The sequence below is a fragment of the Microtus ochrogaster genome, chromosome 22 (assembly GCF_000317375.1).
Source record: "Microtus ochrogaster isolate Prairie Vole_2 chromosome 22, MicOch1.0, whole genome shotgun sequence".
Lineage (NCBI taxonomy): Eukaryota > Metazoa > Chordata > Mammalia > Rodentia > Cricetidae > Microtus > Microtus ochrogaster.
In genome coordinates, this window is record NC_022023.1 from 29917760 (window position 1) to 29936747 (window position 18988).

Sequence of the window (18988 nt, forward strand, 5' to 3'; positions counted from 1 at the left end):
TCTGGTTGATTAAGCACAGCATAAAGGGGGTATTATTCCCGTTAGTCCATGTGGTGGCTGTTTTCATCTCTTGTCATCAGTGGAAACACAGGTAAACATCCCGAGTGCACAGAGGCCTGGAGGTCAGACTCATTACCAGTGGTCCAGCTTGTCCATGTTCATCAGATCTGTAAGGAAAAAAAATCAGTTTCATTATGTTAGAAACCAAAATTTGGCACAGTTTAAAGCTATTTATTTAAAGGCATTAAATTTCTGAGCGCTGTGTATGGGGAGAATTAGATACAAAGGGCACCTGCTGACCTATGGCCTTCCCTGCTTCGAGCTTCAAGACTGATCAAGTCATCTGTCTCTGGTCTATAAAACGAGGGAGGACAGCACCTGATGTTTGCTGTCAGGGTTAGATGGGTTGATAACCTGTCTTAAGGACAATGCCTAGGTTAGGAATATACAAAACCATCTGTAAGAGCTTCTGCTCAAAGTGATCATGGTGGTCAATTGAAGTGATGGATATGTGGGTAACTTGCTTTGTGGAGACCAGGCTGAACTCACTGGGATCTGCCATCTCTACCTTTCAAGTGCGGGATGTGTGTACCACCACTGCCCAGCTATGAAAGTGACAGACATCCAACAAGGCAAAGTTGCTCTTGATGACACAGATATCAGGAGCCAGAGTGCAAACTCGTGATGGGGTCATTATGATATTGTTCCAATGTGGTATTTTGCTAAGAAAAAATTTCGCTACCTACTTTTTGTCTTTCCCTTCTAGATGATCTTAGTAGCCATATTTTCAGAAACGGGATTTTTTGATTACTGCGCTGTAAAGGTAGGTGTGATGTTGTACTTGATGGTCATACACCAGATCAATAAATAATAGGCATAAAATACTTACATATAATCAGAGCAATGAAGCACAAGTATGTAATTGATAAATAATAACATTAACTAACTGGATGATGCTATTTATTATTTTAATATCATACATTTAGTAAATTAAAATATTTAAAATTTCATCCTCCTTTCAAAGCGGCCTCTGGAAATCTGGGTGTAATTGCCATGCTAAGCATGACTCAGAGCAACACTTTCAACTTCTCCGTAAATAAATGAAGAGGGCGTTCAAGGCAGAGAGCTCTCTCCCTGAGCATAAGTGCAGCAGCATTGCAGTGGGCTGCTTCAGGCTACGCATCAGAACACGCTTTACATGCAAGAGTCTGGATATGTCAAGCCATCAGCTTCTGATCATATTTGGGGACGTAATTCCAATGCTTACTTTCTAGACATATACAGTCCTGGCTTTTAAATCTGGGAAAAGTACTTTTTGTTGTTTTAATCTTGTTTAGACCATATTTATTAATTTCTGCTGGGGCCTGGGCAAAGGGCCTTGCATATGCTTGGCACAGATCCCATCACTGGGCTAAAATGCTAATTCCTTAAAGGTCTTTTTTTTTAAACTTATAATTACTATTATTTGATTGACAAACGATAATTGTATATGTCTGGGGGTATAATATGATGTTTCAATGTACACATACACAGTGTGTCATGATTGAATCAAGCCAGCTAGCATTATCCTTACATATCATTTTTATGGTGACATATTTGAAATTTACTTGTTTTTTTGCTTTTGAGACAGCGTCTCTCTATATAGCCCTGGTTGTCTTAGGACTCCCTATGTAGACCTGGTTGCTCTCAACTTACCCAGATCAGCCCGCCTAAGCCTTCAATCCAAGTGATGGATTGAAGGTGTGAGCCACTACACTGGCTTGAAATTCACTTCTGAAGTTATATTGAAATATACACGACGTTGAATATAGTCACCCTGCCTGTGTAGTAGCTCTCCAGATCCAAACCTCCTCACTGTACCGTGTACCCTTTGACCAGAATCTCTCTATTCTCTCCCTCCCCACATTGTAGCCTCTATCCTGGCTCTCTGCTTCTATAGGATCGGTTAGCTTGGATCGCACACATTTTCCGCAATGATTTTACATCAGTCTGGAAGGATCCCTTTCCTCTTAGCCTTTCCCCATGCTTGCTCTCTTTCGCCCTCTCCTGCTTTCTGTTTTCAAACAGGCCTCCGTTTAGCACAGTCTGGCCTCAAACTCACTGTGTTGCTGAGTTGGTGATGGCCCACTTCCATCTCCCCACTGCTGGCATGACAGACCTGAGCCACAGCATCCTGTTTATGTGGTGCAGGGCACTGAACCCTGGACCTCATGCTTGCTAACCGAATAATCTACCCCACCACTTATCACCAGCCCTGTTATCTCTTATGTTTTAAAATAAAAATTCTGTCAGGTGTGAAATGATAACTCATTGTGGTTGGGCTTCGCATTTTAACTGGACCCCTGGACGCTCTGTCAGCAGGTCTGAAGGGTTAAACTGACCCTTCCATGCATAGTGCATGAGGGTTGTGCCACGCCATAGTGGATGAGGAGACCTTGGCACACTCTTTTAATGCAAAAGCTGGTGCTGGCCTTTACTTTGGTTTTGGATTGAAAACTCCTTTTAAAAAATAACTTCTTCAACAAACTTGCAAATTCCGAATGAGAATTTTGGTCCCCATGTCTTGGAGTCATTAGTGAGAACATAGCTTCTACATCATGAATGAACTGATTTTGGCTTGTTCCTTCCTGTATATGTATTCCAGGCGTACCAGCTTTCTCGAGGAAGAGTGTGGGCCATGATCATGATGCTTTGCCTCATTGCTGCCATCCTCTCTGCCTTCTTAGACAATGTTACCACAATGCTCCTTTTTACACCTGTTACCATAAGGTGTGTAGAACACTTCCGACATGGAAATGAAGATCAGCTTTGGGGCGGATTTGTGTTCTGGTTGTACCACCTGGTTCAAGGCTCCTTCCTCAACATCTAAAAAAGACAAGGGATAGTATCCATGTCCTCACTGGAGGATAGGCCATTGACCTCCAATTCAACAGCTCTGGCTTGTGTGACTGCAGAACTCTAGACAGGTATAGATATCAGCACAGCTCAGTAATACCACGAGAAGTTGAAAGACATGTGCATTGCTTTCCAAAAGATAGACTGTCATGCACGACACGGGCAAGCCATGCATGTAGATCAGACTGTCATGTGGGACACGGGCAAGCCACGCATTTAGATCACCAGATACCAGGAGTTTTGCTCACAAATTCCCACTCTTTCATCCTTCCACCTACTCCAAGGACTTAGTCTTCAGGTGATCAGGGTTTTAGGATTTCCAAAGATTCCAAGGTAAATCCCATACAGCCAAGATAGAGGTCTGTGGCCAAGGAAGAAGTAATTAATGTGATAATTCAAAGAAAGGAAAGAGAGAAAGAGAGAGAGAGAGAGAGAGAGAGAGAGAGAGAGAGAGAGAGAGAGAGAGAGTTAGTTTTGGGTCTCTTCAGAAAAGGGGAAGACAGATGAGGGACTGAGTCAGCAGACTTTGGTGTTATTGCTGGTGACTTTTGACGACCTGCCTCTCTCCTGTCTCAAAGTCTCTGGTAGCCAGCACCCATCCACCTGCTGCAGGTCCTTCTTCTATAGGGCCCTCCACACAGAACACAGTACTCTCTCCAGACTGGGAGCAGGCAGAAAGTACATCATCACTTGGATAGCTCTGACTGTGCTACGTTGACTTAGAAGAAATCTTGTAGTTAGTGGTACCCGAGGATGTTGCAGCTGAGGCTCACTCGGTGCCTTACTCTTCTCCCAGACTGTGTGTGTGCATGTGTGTATATGTGTGTCTGTGCATGAGTGTGCCTCCCTTGTACAAGCAAGTGCTTTAAACATCCAGGTTGCACACAGGCCATACCACTTTCTTATATCCACAATAGGTTATGCGAGGTGCTCAATCTTGATCCAAGACAAGTCCTGATCGCAGAAGTGATCTTCACAAACATTGGAGGAGCTGCGACTGCCATTGGGGACCCACCCAATGTCATCATTGTTTCCAACCAGGAGTTGAGGAAGATGGTAAGGAGCAGCACACTAGGGTTGCTTTCAGGAAATGCACAGCTCACCTGAGCACTCTGTGCAGCATCCTTTACTTCAGTGCTGTGAACCAGGGTCCCCGCTGCCACAGGGCACACCATTATCGTAAGTGAAGGACTGGGAGTAGGGGAGGAAAGGCAAGAAAGGCCCTGCAGGATGGAAGGGCTGCATTTAGGTTGATATCAATGTGTGGGGAAGGTGGTTTTGTTACTAAGAACATCAACGAGAAATTTCTAGGAAATTACAAAGGGATGAGAAGGGGCAATGGGTTGCAGACACACGTGTCTAACAGGCTCAGGGAAAACATCAGCATCCAACGGCACGCTGCATCTGCTCCGGCCCTTCCTGAAAAGTATCAGTTCGGGTTTTTCTCTTCTGCCTTTCTTTTGCTTGGTAAGTTTACCTGCAAAACTCTTCTAGCAAGTTCCATTCAGTGCTGCGCTTGTCTCCCAGGGCCTCATTAACGTTCGCCTTCTCATTGTTCTTATCTCTCCTTTCCTTAATCGTCCCTGTTTCTAATGGGAGGAAAGTTTGGTGCATACATTCTGAACAGACCCAGAGTTACTCAGGATACAGAACTCCCGTCTCCTCAGGCTGTATTTGCTAAAACTAAAACTTAGGTCTTAGGCCCTGATTGGTTTAGAGGTAAATGGATTGATATTACATGTAAGCCATTTTCTTAGCCTTCTTAAAATTTTAATGCTGATTTGTTTTTTTATTGTTTTGTGTGTGGGTGTTTTTTTTTTTGCCTCCATGCATGTCTATGCAACACATTCATGCTTGGTGCCACAAAGGCTAGAAGGGGGTTTCCAATCCCTTGGAAAGAAGAAGTCAGTCTGTCACATGTAACTGGACAGTTGTGAGCCACCATGTGGATGCTGGGGGAAAAGATACGGGTCTTCTGCTATAGTAGAAAAGCTGCTTGTTTGTTCCTGGGTGCTCAGCCCCAAAATAACCACACAGAAAGTGTATTAATTAAGCCACGGCTTGGCCTATTAGTTCTAGCTTCTTATTGGCCACCTCTTACACGGTGCCAGACAATTGTCTATATTCTGTCAATTATGTTTTAAATAAACACTGATTGGCCAGTAGCCAGGCACGAAGTATAGGCAATACAACCAAACAGGAAGTAGAGGCAGGTCGATGAGAACAGGAGAATTTTGGGAAGAGGGAAGCTCCCTCTGTAGTCCTGCCCAGACACAGGAGAAGGAAGATGTGACCTACCCCACTGAAAAAGGTATGGAGCCATGTGTCTAACACAGACAAGAATAATGGGTTAATATAAGTTATAAGAGGTAATAAGCCTGAGCTAATGGCCCAATCAGTTTATTATTAATATAGACCTCTGTGTGATTTCTTTGGGACCTAACAACAGTGGGAACCAGGCAAGACAGAAACTCAGACAACACTTACATCTTAATTTAACCCATCTCTATTATTCTGTGTATTGCCATGTGGCTGTGGCTTACCAGCAAAGTTCCGGCTTGTCTGTTCCCAGCAGCAGCTATATGGCATCTCCTGACTCCACATTCTTTCCCCCAGCATTCAGTTTAATTTCCCCCACCTATCTAAGTTCTGCTCTATCACAGGCCAAGACAGTTTCTTTATTCATTAACCAATAAAAGCAACACATAGACAGAAGGACTTCCCACACTTTCTGCAATCGCAGTCAGTGCTCTTTAGCATTGATCCATCTCTTCAGCACCCCTGGGTTCATTTTTTTTCTTCTGGTTTTAAAGGAAATTACAGATTTTTACAGACACCTAAGAAACAACTATCTTTCAATCAGATATCTGGGGTATGAATTCTATAGATAAAGTTCAAGTTCAAGGTAGTATTTTGACTAAGGAACTCCCAAAACTTGTCGAGTTCTGAGCGAGGTTTGGTGACACATACCTGCAACTCCATTACTTGGGAGGTTGGGGCAATTAACCTGAGCTCTGTAGTGAGAGGTGGTGGAAGGTGGTTTTCCTGAAGCAGCTCACTGAACACCCATGGGGCTTTCTACCTTTACCTATGTGAGCATGGCTCATGGCACAGCTGTGCTGCTGTGTCCTCTCTGACCACACCCTTCCTGCCAAGACCCTTCAGTTTCTGAGATCCCAGCGTCCCACAGGACTGTGGTACACTTGACTGCCCGCTCCCCATAGCAGTAACTATTCATGCAATCTACTTGAATCCTTATAGGTGATTATCTTTAAGGGCTCGTCTGTTCTTTTTGGACTCAAGAGATATTGTGCATATTTGCTTAAGGATCTACATAAAAGATCAAAATAAACTAAAGAGCAAAATTAGCTAAGAATATTGTTGAGTTACTCGCTAACAAATTAACCTAAGGGTGGTTCTTATCAAAGTGAAATGCATTCAGCCGATGACCACGACACGGTCCCACAGGCAGGCAGAGAAAGTTGGAAGGAAGGGTGAGGCTGCCTCCCTAGCACCCCTATACTGATTCTGCGCTCTGTGCAGGTGCTGTAGTGCCCAAGAGTGGAGAGACTGCCCCTTCCAACCCACAGCAGGTATTTTAGCCAGCAATGAGAAAGATTAACAAGTCAATAAATGAATATACATGGCCACATTTTTCAATGTTTTGATCCCTACCCATCCTTGGGCAACACATTTGCCCTGTGACAGAGACAGTCTAAATCTAGTTAGGAGCTAGTTGCGATCGCTTATTTCTGTTCCCTTCTAAGGTGGCTTGTAATTTACGTAACCACTGTTTTTTTTTTTTTCAAAAACACAGAACATATAAAAAAAGTCTTTAATCAGATGGGTGGTGGTGGTGCACACCATTCATCCAAGCACTCAAAAGGCAGAGACAGGAGGATCTCTCTGAGTTTGAGGCCAGCTTGGTCTACAAAGTGAGTTCTGGGACAGCCAGGGCTACATAGAGAGACCTTGTCTCGTAAAAGCCAACAAATAACAACTGAAAGCCTTTAACCATTTCAGACTTACTAAGCATCCATGTTTGGCTGCAGGATTCTTGTCCAGAGCCTCTCTTGTCTACAGCTCACATCCTTACCTCCCCCCACCTCCACCCAGGACACACATATATCACGTATCACTCCTTTGTTCTTCCAGGGCCTGGACTTTGCTGGTTTCACAGTGCACATGTTCCTTGGGATCTGCCTCATTCTCCTGGTTTCCTTCCCACTCCTCAGACTTCTGTACTGGAACAGAAAGCTTTATAACAAGGAGCCCGGCGAGATTGTCGGTAGGTATGAGCACCTCCCACACTGCAGAGTCTGCTGCAGTATTATCCCCCAGCCCCAGGGGACAGCCCTATAAGCAGGAGGGGTCCACTCCCCCACAGGATCCCCAGGAAGGTATTTATTTGTCCACAGGATGCTGCATGCTTAGGAGCAATGGCTGTCCACAGGTACCTCCAACTTGTCCAACAAGCTGCTCTCGGCTACTGAGTAGCCATAAAGGCTGTCTTGCTTTTAGTTTACTGTCTTGGTCTTTTCCATATATATATATATATATTCAAACTGTAAAATAGAGGTTAAGGGTAAGCCTCATAAAATATCTTGCTCTCTTAGGAAGCAATGGATGGCAAACACCTCTCTCCCGTTCTCCATCAGAAGGTGTCTGAATTCAGCCTTGGGTGAAGGTGGTGTTGTTTGCTTCTTTCTGGCCAGCATCTCACCAGCTGATTCCTATCTCTCCTGTGTGATAGGGGGAGGTTAGGAGAGGGAAGGCATTCCTGATTCCTGCTTTCTTACCAGAAGCCCTCTAGAGGTGCCAAGCATGGCTGCCCGAGAGCCATATCCCTACTGCTGCTATTCAAGAGCTCTCTTTCTGAAACCATTCAGAGACTGGGCAATTGACTGAGTTCATTTGTGTTGCTCTAACTACCACGGCTTGGCAAGCTAAAAAGTTAGAGGCTTATTTATAATAGCTTACTGTCCAGGAGACCGTACACCCTGGAGAGTGGCTCCAGCAACTGGCGAGGCCTCTTTGCTGCTCCCTTGCCCGTCACATACTTTGGAGAGGACAAGCCAGATCTCTTGCTTTTAGCCAAACATCTGAGGAAGCAATGGCAATCTGTATTAAAAGCACAGCAGCAACGTGCAGATTTTGGTTGATATCAGAGCCAGTGAGAATGGGCTAGGGTTGTGGAGGTAAGACTTTGCTCAAACAAAAGTACAACGATAATAAATTAATAAGTGGATTAAAAAAAGATATGGCTGGAGAAAGGACTTTGTTCTTCAGGCAGCGTTAAAACGGCTTTTCTTGCTTGATGACTTTCAGAGTTCAGTGCTGTCATCTGGTTCCATCACCATAGCTCCTGCTAGGTGGAACGCGGATGCCCATTGTTGGCGCATGGGGACAGTGTGGGGCGTTGCTGATGCCCGAGGGTGGGAGAGACTCAGCGCCTTGCCCTTATTTCTCTGCAGAACTGAAACATGAGATTCATGTCTGGCGTTTGACGGCACAGCGCATCAGTCCAGCCAGCCGCGAGGAGACAGCCGTCCGTGGCCTGCTGCTGGAGAAAGTGCTGGCCCTGGAGCATCTGCTGGCCCAAAGGCTGCGTTCTTTCCACAGGTACCACATGATCCTGCTTGGATCTATACCGGGGGGGGGGGGGCGCTTTACCGGTTGTGCTTAATGGTGGCATCGCACGAGGTCCATAATCCATTGCAATCATTGTCATATGATACCCAGATCTCATCATTTTCCACAGCTGCATAGACGTCCACAGTGTTTATGTTCCATTCTTTGATCCTCCATTTGTCAACTGAAGGACATTTAAGTTGTTTTCATCTCCTGGCTATTGTGAAGAGAGCAGCAATGAACACGGCTGAACAAGTGCCGACTTAGGGTCTTTTCTTGTGTTTCAGCTATGTTAGAATATTCAGGTCCTGCTATGGGGGGATGTCTGGTCTCTAGTGGAGACATATTGCCTTGACTGTTGCTGACTGCATTTTTATGCTGGTGTCTAGGCATCTGGGATTGGGGGGGTTATAGGTCTAGGCGCTGATTTCTGGATTTGAGTTTGTTGGATGGGTGTTTTGTTCCTGCTTTCCGTTTTCTCTCTGAATTTTGGGGCATTTTAGGGCTGTGTGATGCCTGTTAGGAAATTTTCTTGGACCTGATAGTTACGGACACTGGGGGGTTCCAGGTAAAAACGTATTTCTGAGTATTAGGAGCTAACATTTAGGAATGGGGATAGACTAAGGTTCTGAAGGGTTTCGTAGGAGGGGAAGAGCAGAGTGTTCAATCAGGATCCTTGGAATAGGGGAAGACAGTGAAGAGAGGTTACCCCAGAAGGTCCTCAACAGAGGATAAGATGGGGAAATGGACATAGAGAAGCAGGAGAGAGGAAGATTTACAGACAGACTACCTGCTTTCCTGACCAGGAGTGGGATAGCAGGGAGTGCCTGCTGGAGTTGGGATTTAGTGGCAAGGAGAGGGAGGAAGGTTAGAAGGGTGTGCTGGCCAGTCTCATGCCAGTTTGACACGCAAACTCACATTATCTGAAAGGAGGGAACCTCAATCCATGGGATCTGAGTGTAAACCATTTTCTTAATCAACAATTGATGAGGCGGAGCCCAGGCCTTGGTGGATGGTGGCATATCTGGGTTGGTGGTCCTGAGTTTTATATGAAGGCAGACTGAGCAAGCTCGGGGAACCAAGCCAGTAAGCCATGGTTTCTGCATCAGCTCCTGCCTCTAGTTCCCTGCCATGTTTGAGTTCCTGTCCTGACTTCCTTCAATGATGAACAGCAAGAAATATGAAAAAAGTTTTAAAACTACAGGAAAGGAACATAAAGCAAAGGTGGAGCACCATGAAAAAAAAAAAAGAAGCTTTTGAATAAGAGGCATGAACTAGGGAGAAGCCCAGGCTAGACCAGGTCTTCAACAAGATCACAGAAAAAAAAATTGTACCCAAACTAAGGAAAGCCATATACAGACAGATGCAAGATACACACAGAACATCAAATAGACAAGACCAGAAAAGAAAATCCCCACAGCAATTCATAGTTAAAACACTGAGCATATATAACAACAGAAGTGTATTGAAAGCTCGAGAACTAAAATACTAGTCACATAAAAAGAAGCCAACTTTATGTGTGAAGCCAAAACGCGTGAGTAGGTTTTACAGTTCCATCTTCTTGTTGGCTTGAACCCTCTTCAACTCCTTTATCTCCACACTGAATTCCATTTCCAACCCCTATATTGTCGTTATTACCAGTCTTACATTTGTGTTTCCTTGGGGATCACTTAGGTGTTTATTCTCCTTATGTTCTGTCTCTCCAATTTCGCTTAGCTGTTTCTTGGTGACGTCTTTAAACTGCTTGAATTCTTTAATGAAGTCGATGGCTGTTCTCTTAAGTTCTCTGTCCTTCAGTTCATAAGACCATAAGGCAAAATAAATCCTTTCTTCCATGAGTTACCTTGGCCACCGTGTTTTATCACGGAGACAGAACAGTCACTGGCCCAAGAGCCCACCGACCAGGTCTTATGAGGAGCTCTTACCACACTCCCGAGGTCACAAGCAGCGTGCACCCTTGCCTTGGCATGGTGGTCTGTATTTGGGTTCTTTTATTTGCAGGGTTTGATCTTTCAAAACTTTGGCCCTTGGGGCTGCCAAGACAACTTAGCAGGTAAAGGTGCTTGACATCAAGGCTGGGGACCCAAATTCAGCTCCGGGAACCCACACGGTAAAATGAAAGCAGATTCCTGGAGGCGGTTCTCCGACCTTACGCTGGGCTGGATGTAGCATACTCCCAAGTAAACTGAAAAGTTTCTAGAGCTGAAAAAATACGATCAACAGAATATATATAGCTGTTTTCCTTGTTATTATTCTGTAAGCAAGCATAACAGCAGCTATTTACCTAGCATTTTGTTGGACTAGGTGCTGCAACTAAAATAGAGATTCCTTGAAGGTGTGTGGGAATATCAGGACAATACCTCAGACACTGCCCCATTTGTCCGTTATCTGTCCGTCATTCTCGCGCACTGGCACGTGATCTTTAAGACATTTTTCTTCCTTACAGTTGCTCTTAAAACGTCTCTCCACTTTCAGGTCATGATTTTTGTTCTTTTTCTTTGGGAATATAGAGTAAATAGCTTTCCTAATTTCCGTGGTCACCTTCATGGGCATCATGGGCATTCCAGCCCTCACGCCACTGTGCCAGGATCCACAAATACATCTAGGCTCTCATAGCTGCCCATGCCGCCTTGCTAATCTCACGCAGCAGCAGTAAGCTTCCTGCAACACAGGAATAATGAGAGTCCTTTCTCTCTTACAGACAAATCTCACAGGAAGATAAAAATTGGGAGACCAATATCCAAGAGCTGCAAAGAAAGGTATCGTGTCTTCTTTTCTCAAGGGCTTCTGGATCATGGCTTGTAGAAAGGTGATTATTTTGCTTCTTAGATTTGATTATCATTTTCAGCTGACACAGCCAATTGTAGACCATTGTGTGGCATGGTGCAGTAGCCAGATGCAGGTGCACCCTGGGCTCCGCTCACACCAGCCCACCTCCATCTGTTGTCATTTCTGTGTGCTGGTCCCTTCAAAAATGTCTTTTTTTCTCTATGACCTCAGATTAAGCTGGTGATGGAAAAACATTGCTGTTTTTTATTCCTATAGCTTTACCTGAGGTATAATTTATTTTTGTGCTAATGAGGAAGATGATTGCCTAAAATGGTAGAATTATTTTGTCAAGAGATGGAAGATTTTTCTGTGTGCTGAAGATGCATTCCAAGTTTGCTGGCCTCTGCTGCTCAGTTCTCCTGACCCAGAGAGCTTACAGGGTGTGCATTTTTGGGGTGTAATGCAGGAGTTGGAGTTCTAGGGACGGGTGTGAGCTGTGTGTCTACTACCATTGTGGGTTGGACTTCTGGGCAGAGGTTTGCTTCTACTTCCTGCTCATTTTCCTGCTGTGATAAACTGTCCATGGAGCCCAGGACTTCTGAGGGACTCACAGGAAACAGTACCCTCATTGCCTTGTCTCCAGAGTCATGAAGACTCTGCAGAGACACAGCACTCTCTGCGCTCACAAGTGTGTATCTGCCCCAGTACTCGTGAGCCCACGACAAGAGGCAAAAACAGCATTTCATGGTCTCTGGATTTCTTTTGCTGGAATGACAGTGTTTAAAGAATACGTCAAGCGTGTTAAAGACATGTAGAGCTGGTACTGTCATGGAGGTCGGGCTTGAGTGCCACACCTTGTAACGACTCTTAGGTGCAGCATCACACGGGTGCTACTTACGGGAAGGACATCAGAACTCAGACACAGGGCACACAGGCACGTGTCTGAATCTTATAGTTTCCACAAAGCATCTACTAATATCTCACTGCAGGACAGTGTACACTTTCCAGGAATAGAAAAAGTTTCTTTAGTTCTCACAGGATTTTGATATTCTTTCTTTAAAAGGAAATACTTAGAGCAATTCAAAGGATGTAGGACTGTGGGCATGCTTCGAGGATCTGAAGCCTGTCCTGAGAAATGAGCTGTGTTTCTCTCTCTCTCACAGCACAGGATAACGGACAGGATTCTGCTGGTCAAGTGTCTGATGGTGCTGGGGTTTGTCATCTCCATATTCTTTCTCAACTCCTTCGTCCCTGGCATTCATCTTGATCTTGGTGAGTCTACTATTCTGTTAACTTCTTTGCTAACTTTTGCATCTGATGTGGCTGTGGATGGGGAGGCTCCCAAGCCTGTTCCCAGATGGATGCCTGTATCTTCCGCACAGCGTGACTTCACTAGCAGAGTTGGGGGTGGAGCTTTTCCTGTGTCTCTGCAGCCGCTCCCCAAATGACCATTCAGAGGCTTAATAGTAACTGAATATGCTCAACCCAATAGCTCAGCCTTATTACTAACTAGCTCCTACATTTCAAGTCAACCCATATTCCTTATTGAAGTTCTGCCATGTGGCAGTACCTTTATTAGCAGGGAATGCTCATCTTCTGCTTCCTTAGCATCTGCTGGTGACTCCTGGCTCCACCCTTTTTCCTCCTGTGTTAGGCTCTCCCACCTACCTCTACCCTGTTCAGCTATGGACCAGTCAGTTTCTTTATTAAACCAATCAAAGCAATACCTATTCACAGTGTCCAGAAGGATGGCTGCGAAAGGGCTGAGGATTGGGAGAGCTCTACCGAGCTCAGTGTCCTGCCTGGCTACAGATGGTTTCTCCGTGCAGTAAGCTTCTTCTCCCAGGCCATCCCTTTGACCCTCCCACGTTGTCAGCACATCTCTCTAGTGGTTAGCCACCGCCCTTCTCCAGCTCTGTGTCATGGTCAGAAAAATGGCTCTCTCAGGTTGGAACTCCCAGGGCACATCCTCGCCACAGACAGACACCCCACACTCCCCGCAAACTCCATGGTCTGCCACAGCAGTCTTTATGTCGGTACTTGAAAGATAACCGAAAAATCTACTAGTAAAATCTACCTCATCTGAAAGTATAGATCAACGAGAACTAGATGTTTGATGTAGCATCCAGTTCGGCTGGCAACCCCGGTTTGGCTCTGAGCCGACAGGTGTTCTTTATCTATAGCAGAACTGGTCTTCCTGAAACCTCCCGAAGTCCCGAGGAAAGCAACAGGCCGTGTTAATGACGGCATGGATCTCAGCTGCGTTTGGTGGAGGCACATCTAGAAATGGTTACAGTGTGATTGTTTTAAGTATACCCAGTCACACCACAGTTTTACCGTTACAAATTTTCATCACTGGGAAGATGAAGGTACCATGGATGATTAAATAAATACAGTGAACATGGTAGACCCAAACAGAAGCCTTCCACTGGAGATATTTTTTGGCGGGCTCACAAATAAGTTAGCTTTATTTGTGCTTGAAAAGAGTATGTAAGCATTTGAAAAGCTAACCACACAAAGGAGCTTACGTGCTTAAACACACACACACACACACACACACACATTTTTTTTTTTGCTAACATTTGCCACATCTTTTGTTGTTTTGGTTCTTTGAGACAGGGTTTCTCTGTGTAGTCCTGGCCATCCTGGAACTCGCTCTATAGAACAGGCAGGCCTCAGACTCAGGGATCTGCCTGCCTCTAACTCCCGAGTGATGGGATTAAAGGTGTGTGCCACCATGGCCCTTAAAGACACATCTTTATATAAACTTTTAAAAAGTCTTGGTTACTGTTGGGAAGATCAGCCTTTTTTTTTGAGATTATATTTTATTTTCAAGGATAAATAGCTTTTATTTGTGAAAACATACAATATATCAATTGATTTAAAAATAATGTATGTTAAAAAAAATAATGTATGTTTATGAACTAGAAATGTCTATTATTTTCATATGAGCCGATAGACCAACAATTTTTGTTTAAAAATGGAAGTTGTTTTCTTTGTTTGCTAATTCTTAGTTTTCAATACATCCAGATCACAATATCTCCTCCTTCTACTCCTCCCAGTCTCTCTCTCCAGCTCCCTTCTCTCCTAGGTCCTCCCACTTCAGCAAAGAGCAGGCATCCTAGGGACATCACCAGAACAGGGCATAACTAGTTATAATTAGACTAGGCCCAAACCTAGTTTCATATCAAGACTGGGCTAGGCAACCCAGCATGGGAAAAAGAGTCCCAAGAGCAAAAGAGTCAGAGACAGCCACACCCCCACTCTTAGGAGTTCCACAAACACACTAAGCTAGCATCAGTAACACGGATGAAGAGGATGTAGCACACACCCCTGCGGCCTCTGTGATTGCTGCTTCAGTCTCTGTGAGCTCCCATCAGCCCTACTTAGCTGATTCTGTGGACTGTGCTCTCCTGGTGTCCTCGACCCCTCTGGGTCCTGAAACTCTTTCTTCCCATCCTCTTTTGGGTTCCCTGCACTCCAAAGGGAAGGGACTCAATGGAGATCTCTGATTTAGATTCTGCAAATGTCTGCCTGTGGGTCTCTGTACTTGCTTGCATTTTAATTTAATACAACATCTTGCTCTTCCCTTTTCTTCACGCAAGCCCTTCTGTGTGCTCCTCCTCGTTTCTCCAAGTTCATGGCCTCTCTTCTTCATCAGCAGTTTTTGCACATATATATGTATATAACTTAATAAATTTATATATTTATTTATATAACTTTAACTTGTTTAGCCCATAGGCTACTCATATGTAGGTTTTCAAAGCTGAATGTTTGGCACTGGACAACCAACGTGCCTTTCACTGGGGTAGGCCACATTGCCTGATCTCAGTTTTACCCAGTGGCCTGCAGTTCATGCAGGCTGAGGCCTCGGAAGCTAAGCCTTTGTACAAAGACATCTCGTTTCTTTGTGCCGCTGTTGCACCTGTGACTGTGAAGTAGCACTTCGGTTCTACTTTTAACGCCAGTGTTGTTTCTCTTCCCCTTTAGTTTGTGAACAGATATCATCTCGGGGATCCGAGGCTACACATTGCCTTTATTTGCTTCCTAATCCTGAAAGGTCAGGTAGACTAGCAAAGAGAGTCTGATTAGCATTTTAAGGCAGAATATTTAAATGGGGATATCTTCATTCTATGTAGTACTGGTTTTCAGAAGGACGTCTTCTTGAAAATACATAATGTACTTTGAACACATCTCCCCATTCCAGCACCGCCTCCTTTCCCCCCTCCCCTCCTATTTGTCCCCATGTCCCCTACAGTGTCCCTTCCATGTTCATGTCACATATATAATGATCAGATACAGAATCTAAGGACCACGAATTACAGAGACCGACTTAACTCTCTTAATATAGTGGCAATAAGTTGCATCCATTTTTCTGAAAATGACTTTCATTCTTTTGTGTGTGTTTCACATGTTCTCTCCCCTTCTTCCCACTGTTGGATACTGAGCTGGTCCCATGGCTTAGCTGTTGTGAACCGAGCTATAACAGACATTGATACACAAGTGTCTCTGTGGTCGGTGGACTTTGGCTCCCGGAGCAAGTACGTTGGAGTGGCATAGCCAGCTTGTGTACTTGATCTATTTTTCAGTTGTTTTTCTTCCATGCTGGTTTCCATAGTGTCTATACTAACTGATAGTGCATCAAGGTTTTGTTCAAACCCTTGCCAGTATTTGCCATCATGTGCTCGCTCTCTTTCTTTCTGTTTTGCTTTTCGAGACAGGGTTTTCCTGTGTAGCTCTGGAGGTCCTGGAGCTCACTGTGTAGACCAGGCTGGCCTCTAACTCACAGAGCTCCATCTGCCTCCACCTCCTGAGCGCCACCACCCACCTGGACTATCGTGTACTCTGAATGACTATCATTCTGACAGGATGAGGTGGAGTCATATTATAGATTAAATATGAATTTTTCTGATGTTGAGGGATGTTAAACGGTTTTTCACCTGTCTATGGCTACTTGTATTTCGTATTTTGTCATTTCATTATATTAGTCTATTGATTGATTGATTTACTAATTTGTTCCTATTTAATTTTCAGAGCTTTGTATATTCCACAGGTTAACTGTCTTCCAGGTACATAGTGAGCAAAGATGTTATCATATTCTGCAATGTAAGAGCAGAAACTCTGAGCCTGTAAGAGGCGAAAACAGGGAGAACAGGTCGAGATTAGCACCTCTACTTCCTAACGATTTATTTTTGTTATTTTTATTATGTGTATGTGTGAATATTTTCATGGGAGCACAGGGACCCACAAAAGCAAGTGTCTGGAATCACGGGGATTGTAAACTCTCCGATGTGGGTGCCAGGAATCAGCTCAGGGCCTCTACAGAAGCTCCTGTGTCATCCACCGTGGGAGGGGCTGACCCACATCTTGCGTCCCCAAGAAAACGTACAACAAACCTTTTCTCAATTGCGGTTCCCTCTTCCAAAATGACTCTAGCTCGTGTCAAGTTGACATACAAATGAGTTGGCACACTGTGTGTTGTGTAAATCAAAAGTCAAATAGCACAGAATAGCCTCACATAGCATCGTGGTATAGTTACGTCATAGCACCTGAAACGTATCATGTCACAAAACATGAAAACATCATACATAGAGCATCCATCACGTGATACGATGTAATGGCCCGTGACATAAGGCACATGGTCTCATGCGGTGCACAAGGACGTTGTGAGACGCCGACCATGTGACGCGTGTAGCATCCTCTGACACATTCCTTCTCTGAAGAACCGGAACCTAAGCACGGCAGACTCAGCATTCTCATTTCTTAAAATTACTACAGAACAAATGGATTTTTTTTCTTGTGAAATTATATTTCTTGACCTATAGAGGTTTATGTAATTATCAGCAGAATCAGAGTATCATCCCACAAGCCCTGGGCTCTCCCTGGTGGCTGTTTCCTCTCCCATCAACAATGGGTCAGTTTCCTTCCATCCTTAGCAAGCCATCTGTTTTGAGAACGTCACTTAGGTGGCATCAGGTTGGATGCAACCTTCTGAGATGAGCACCCCCCTGCGCTGACACTATGTGGCTGGCGCAGCCTTCCGTGCTGCGGACTGTGTCAAAGCTTGGCTCCTTTGTTGCTGAGCAGCGATGAGAAGGCACAGGTCTGTGTGTTCATTCATTTACTGAGGGTCAGCCCACGTTTAGCAACAGTGAACAGAGCTGGTCCAAATGGCAACCAACTTCAGGATTTGTGTGAATTTACATGTTCATTCTTGGCTATTTTTCTAGAGGTGAGACCATTAGTCTTAGGTGTTTGTACGTTTGACTGTAAAAGATAATTCCCGGAGTTTTCCAGAGAGGCTGTTCCTTTTGCCTTCCCGGCAGCCTCAGCAGCACCAGGTAGGATGGATTCCTCCTCTAGGTCTAGGCTGACGCGCACGAGGTGTCTCTTAGTGACTTTCTGTCTGGGCACAGTTTATTTGTCGCCTTTGAGGGAGTACTTTCAGTGACAGGCAATCTATTTGATTTGTCGTTCGCATCAGAGAGGAGTGTGGGGATGATTATCGGCGGCCAGCAGTGGTCAGGTGAGGACAGGCTTTGAGAGGTGCGCCTGCTAGAAGCCACTCCACATGGCAAACCTGCTTGCCCCTGGGTCGCCATACATTTTCTCTTTTCCTGGAAACCCCTCAGTCAGTCTATAGAATCGCTCTATCCATACACAGAGGAAAGGCTGCTTTGAGCTTCAGTGTCCCAGGCATAGAGTCTAGTTGGGGCAGGCAGTGTTGCTTCCCGAACATTGGGAATGCCAGCCAAGAGGACAGGGCCACATAACACATAGCTGTAATGGCTGAGGGCATACTTTTTAGAGGAAGGGGGTCCTTCTAACTGAACATTCTCCAAACCTCTTAACACATTCGTTAGTCTCTCTAGTGTCTGGTTGGTACAGACATTTCTTGGTATCTTTGAGAAGTAATTTCAACACTCCCCAGGGATCCAAAAACCTTTGGAGGCTCAAGTCCCTCAATTAAAATGGTGTGTATTTGCATATAATCTAAGAACCTCCTTCCCTGGGCTTTAACTCACCTCTAGATGATTTCTGTTCTTCCTCTTCTTCTTCCTCCTCCTCATTCACCTGCTGTAGTATTTGGGATTGACTTAAGGTCCTCACAGATGCTAGGCAAGTTCCCTACGATATTCTCTGCCACTCCACTTAAAATTATTTTGAGCCAGGTCCTCGCCAAGTTACTCGGATTGGCCTTGAACTCACTGAAGTCTCCGCTAGCTTTGAAGGTTTCATTCTCCCGGCCCAGCCTCCCCAGCGTCTGGTAGCTTACAGTCTACCACCAGGTTTTGCTGATAGTGTCTCTTTCTCTTCAAGTACAGAAGTTTTCAGTTTTGAAGAGGTTGCTTTACCTCTTCGAAGACTGTGATTTCGGTGTTACATCTAGCTGACTAGTGCCTACTCCCAGGTCATGAGGATGTGAGCCTGTCTCCTTTAGTTTAAACTTTTAGTTCTTCGGTTTTGGTCACCAACCCATTGCCTTTATTTATTGCAAGAAATATTTTCTTCATAAGAAGTACTGTGATTACAAGCAGAGTCTCTATGCGAGAGAGCTTCATTCATATTTTTATTTCTTCTTGGAGCAACATCAGTGGTTTGTATGTTTTACGAGTTGGTCATTTCATGTGAGTTAACAGAACTGAAGTTTTAGTTATTTTCTAAGTAGGTTAATCTGGATTTCATGTGGGTT

General features: G+C 44.7%; 1 protein-coding gene across 2 annotated transcripts in view; it reads left to right on the forward strand.

Moving 5' to 3' along the window:
* Positions 1-18988, forward strand: part of Oca2 (OCA2 melanosomal transmembrane protein) — a 200681-nt gene that overhangs the window by 50546 nt on the left and 131147 nt on the right. For both annotated transcript variants that reach the window (XM_005357815.2, XM_026784368.1), the window contains exons 11-17: positions 767-823; positions 2645-2769; positions 3813-3951; positions 7051-7183; positions 8370-8517; positions 11228-11285; positions 12459-12567. In XM_005357815.2, coding sequence (XP_005357872.1) covers positions 767-823; positions 2645-2769; positions 3813-3951; positions 7051-7183; positions 8370-8517; positions 11228-11285; positions 12459-12567 — 769 coding nt within the window. The remainder of the gene's footprint in view (positions 1-766; positions 824-2644; positions 2770-3812; positions 3952-7050; positions 7184-8369; positions 8518-11227; positions 11286-12458; positions 12568-18988) is intronic.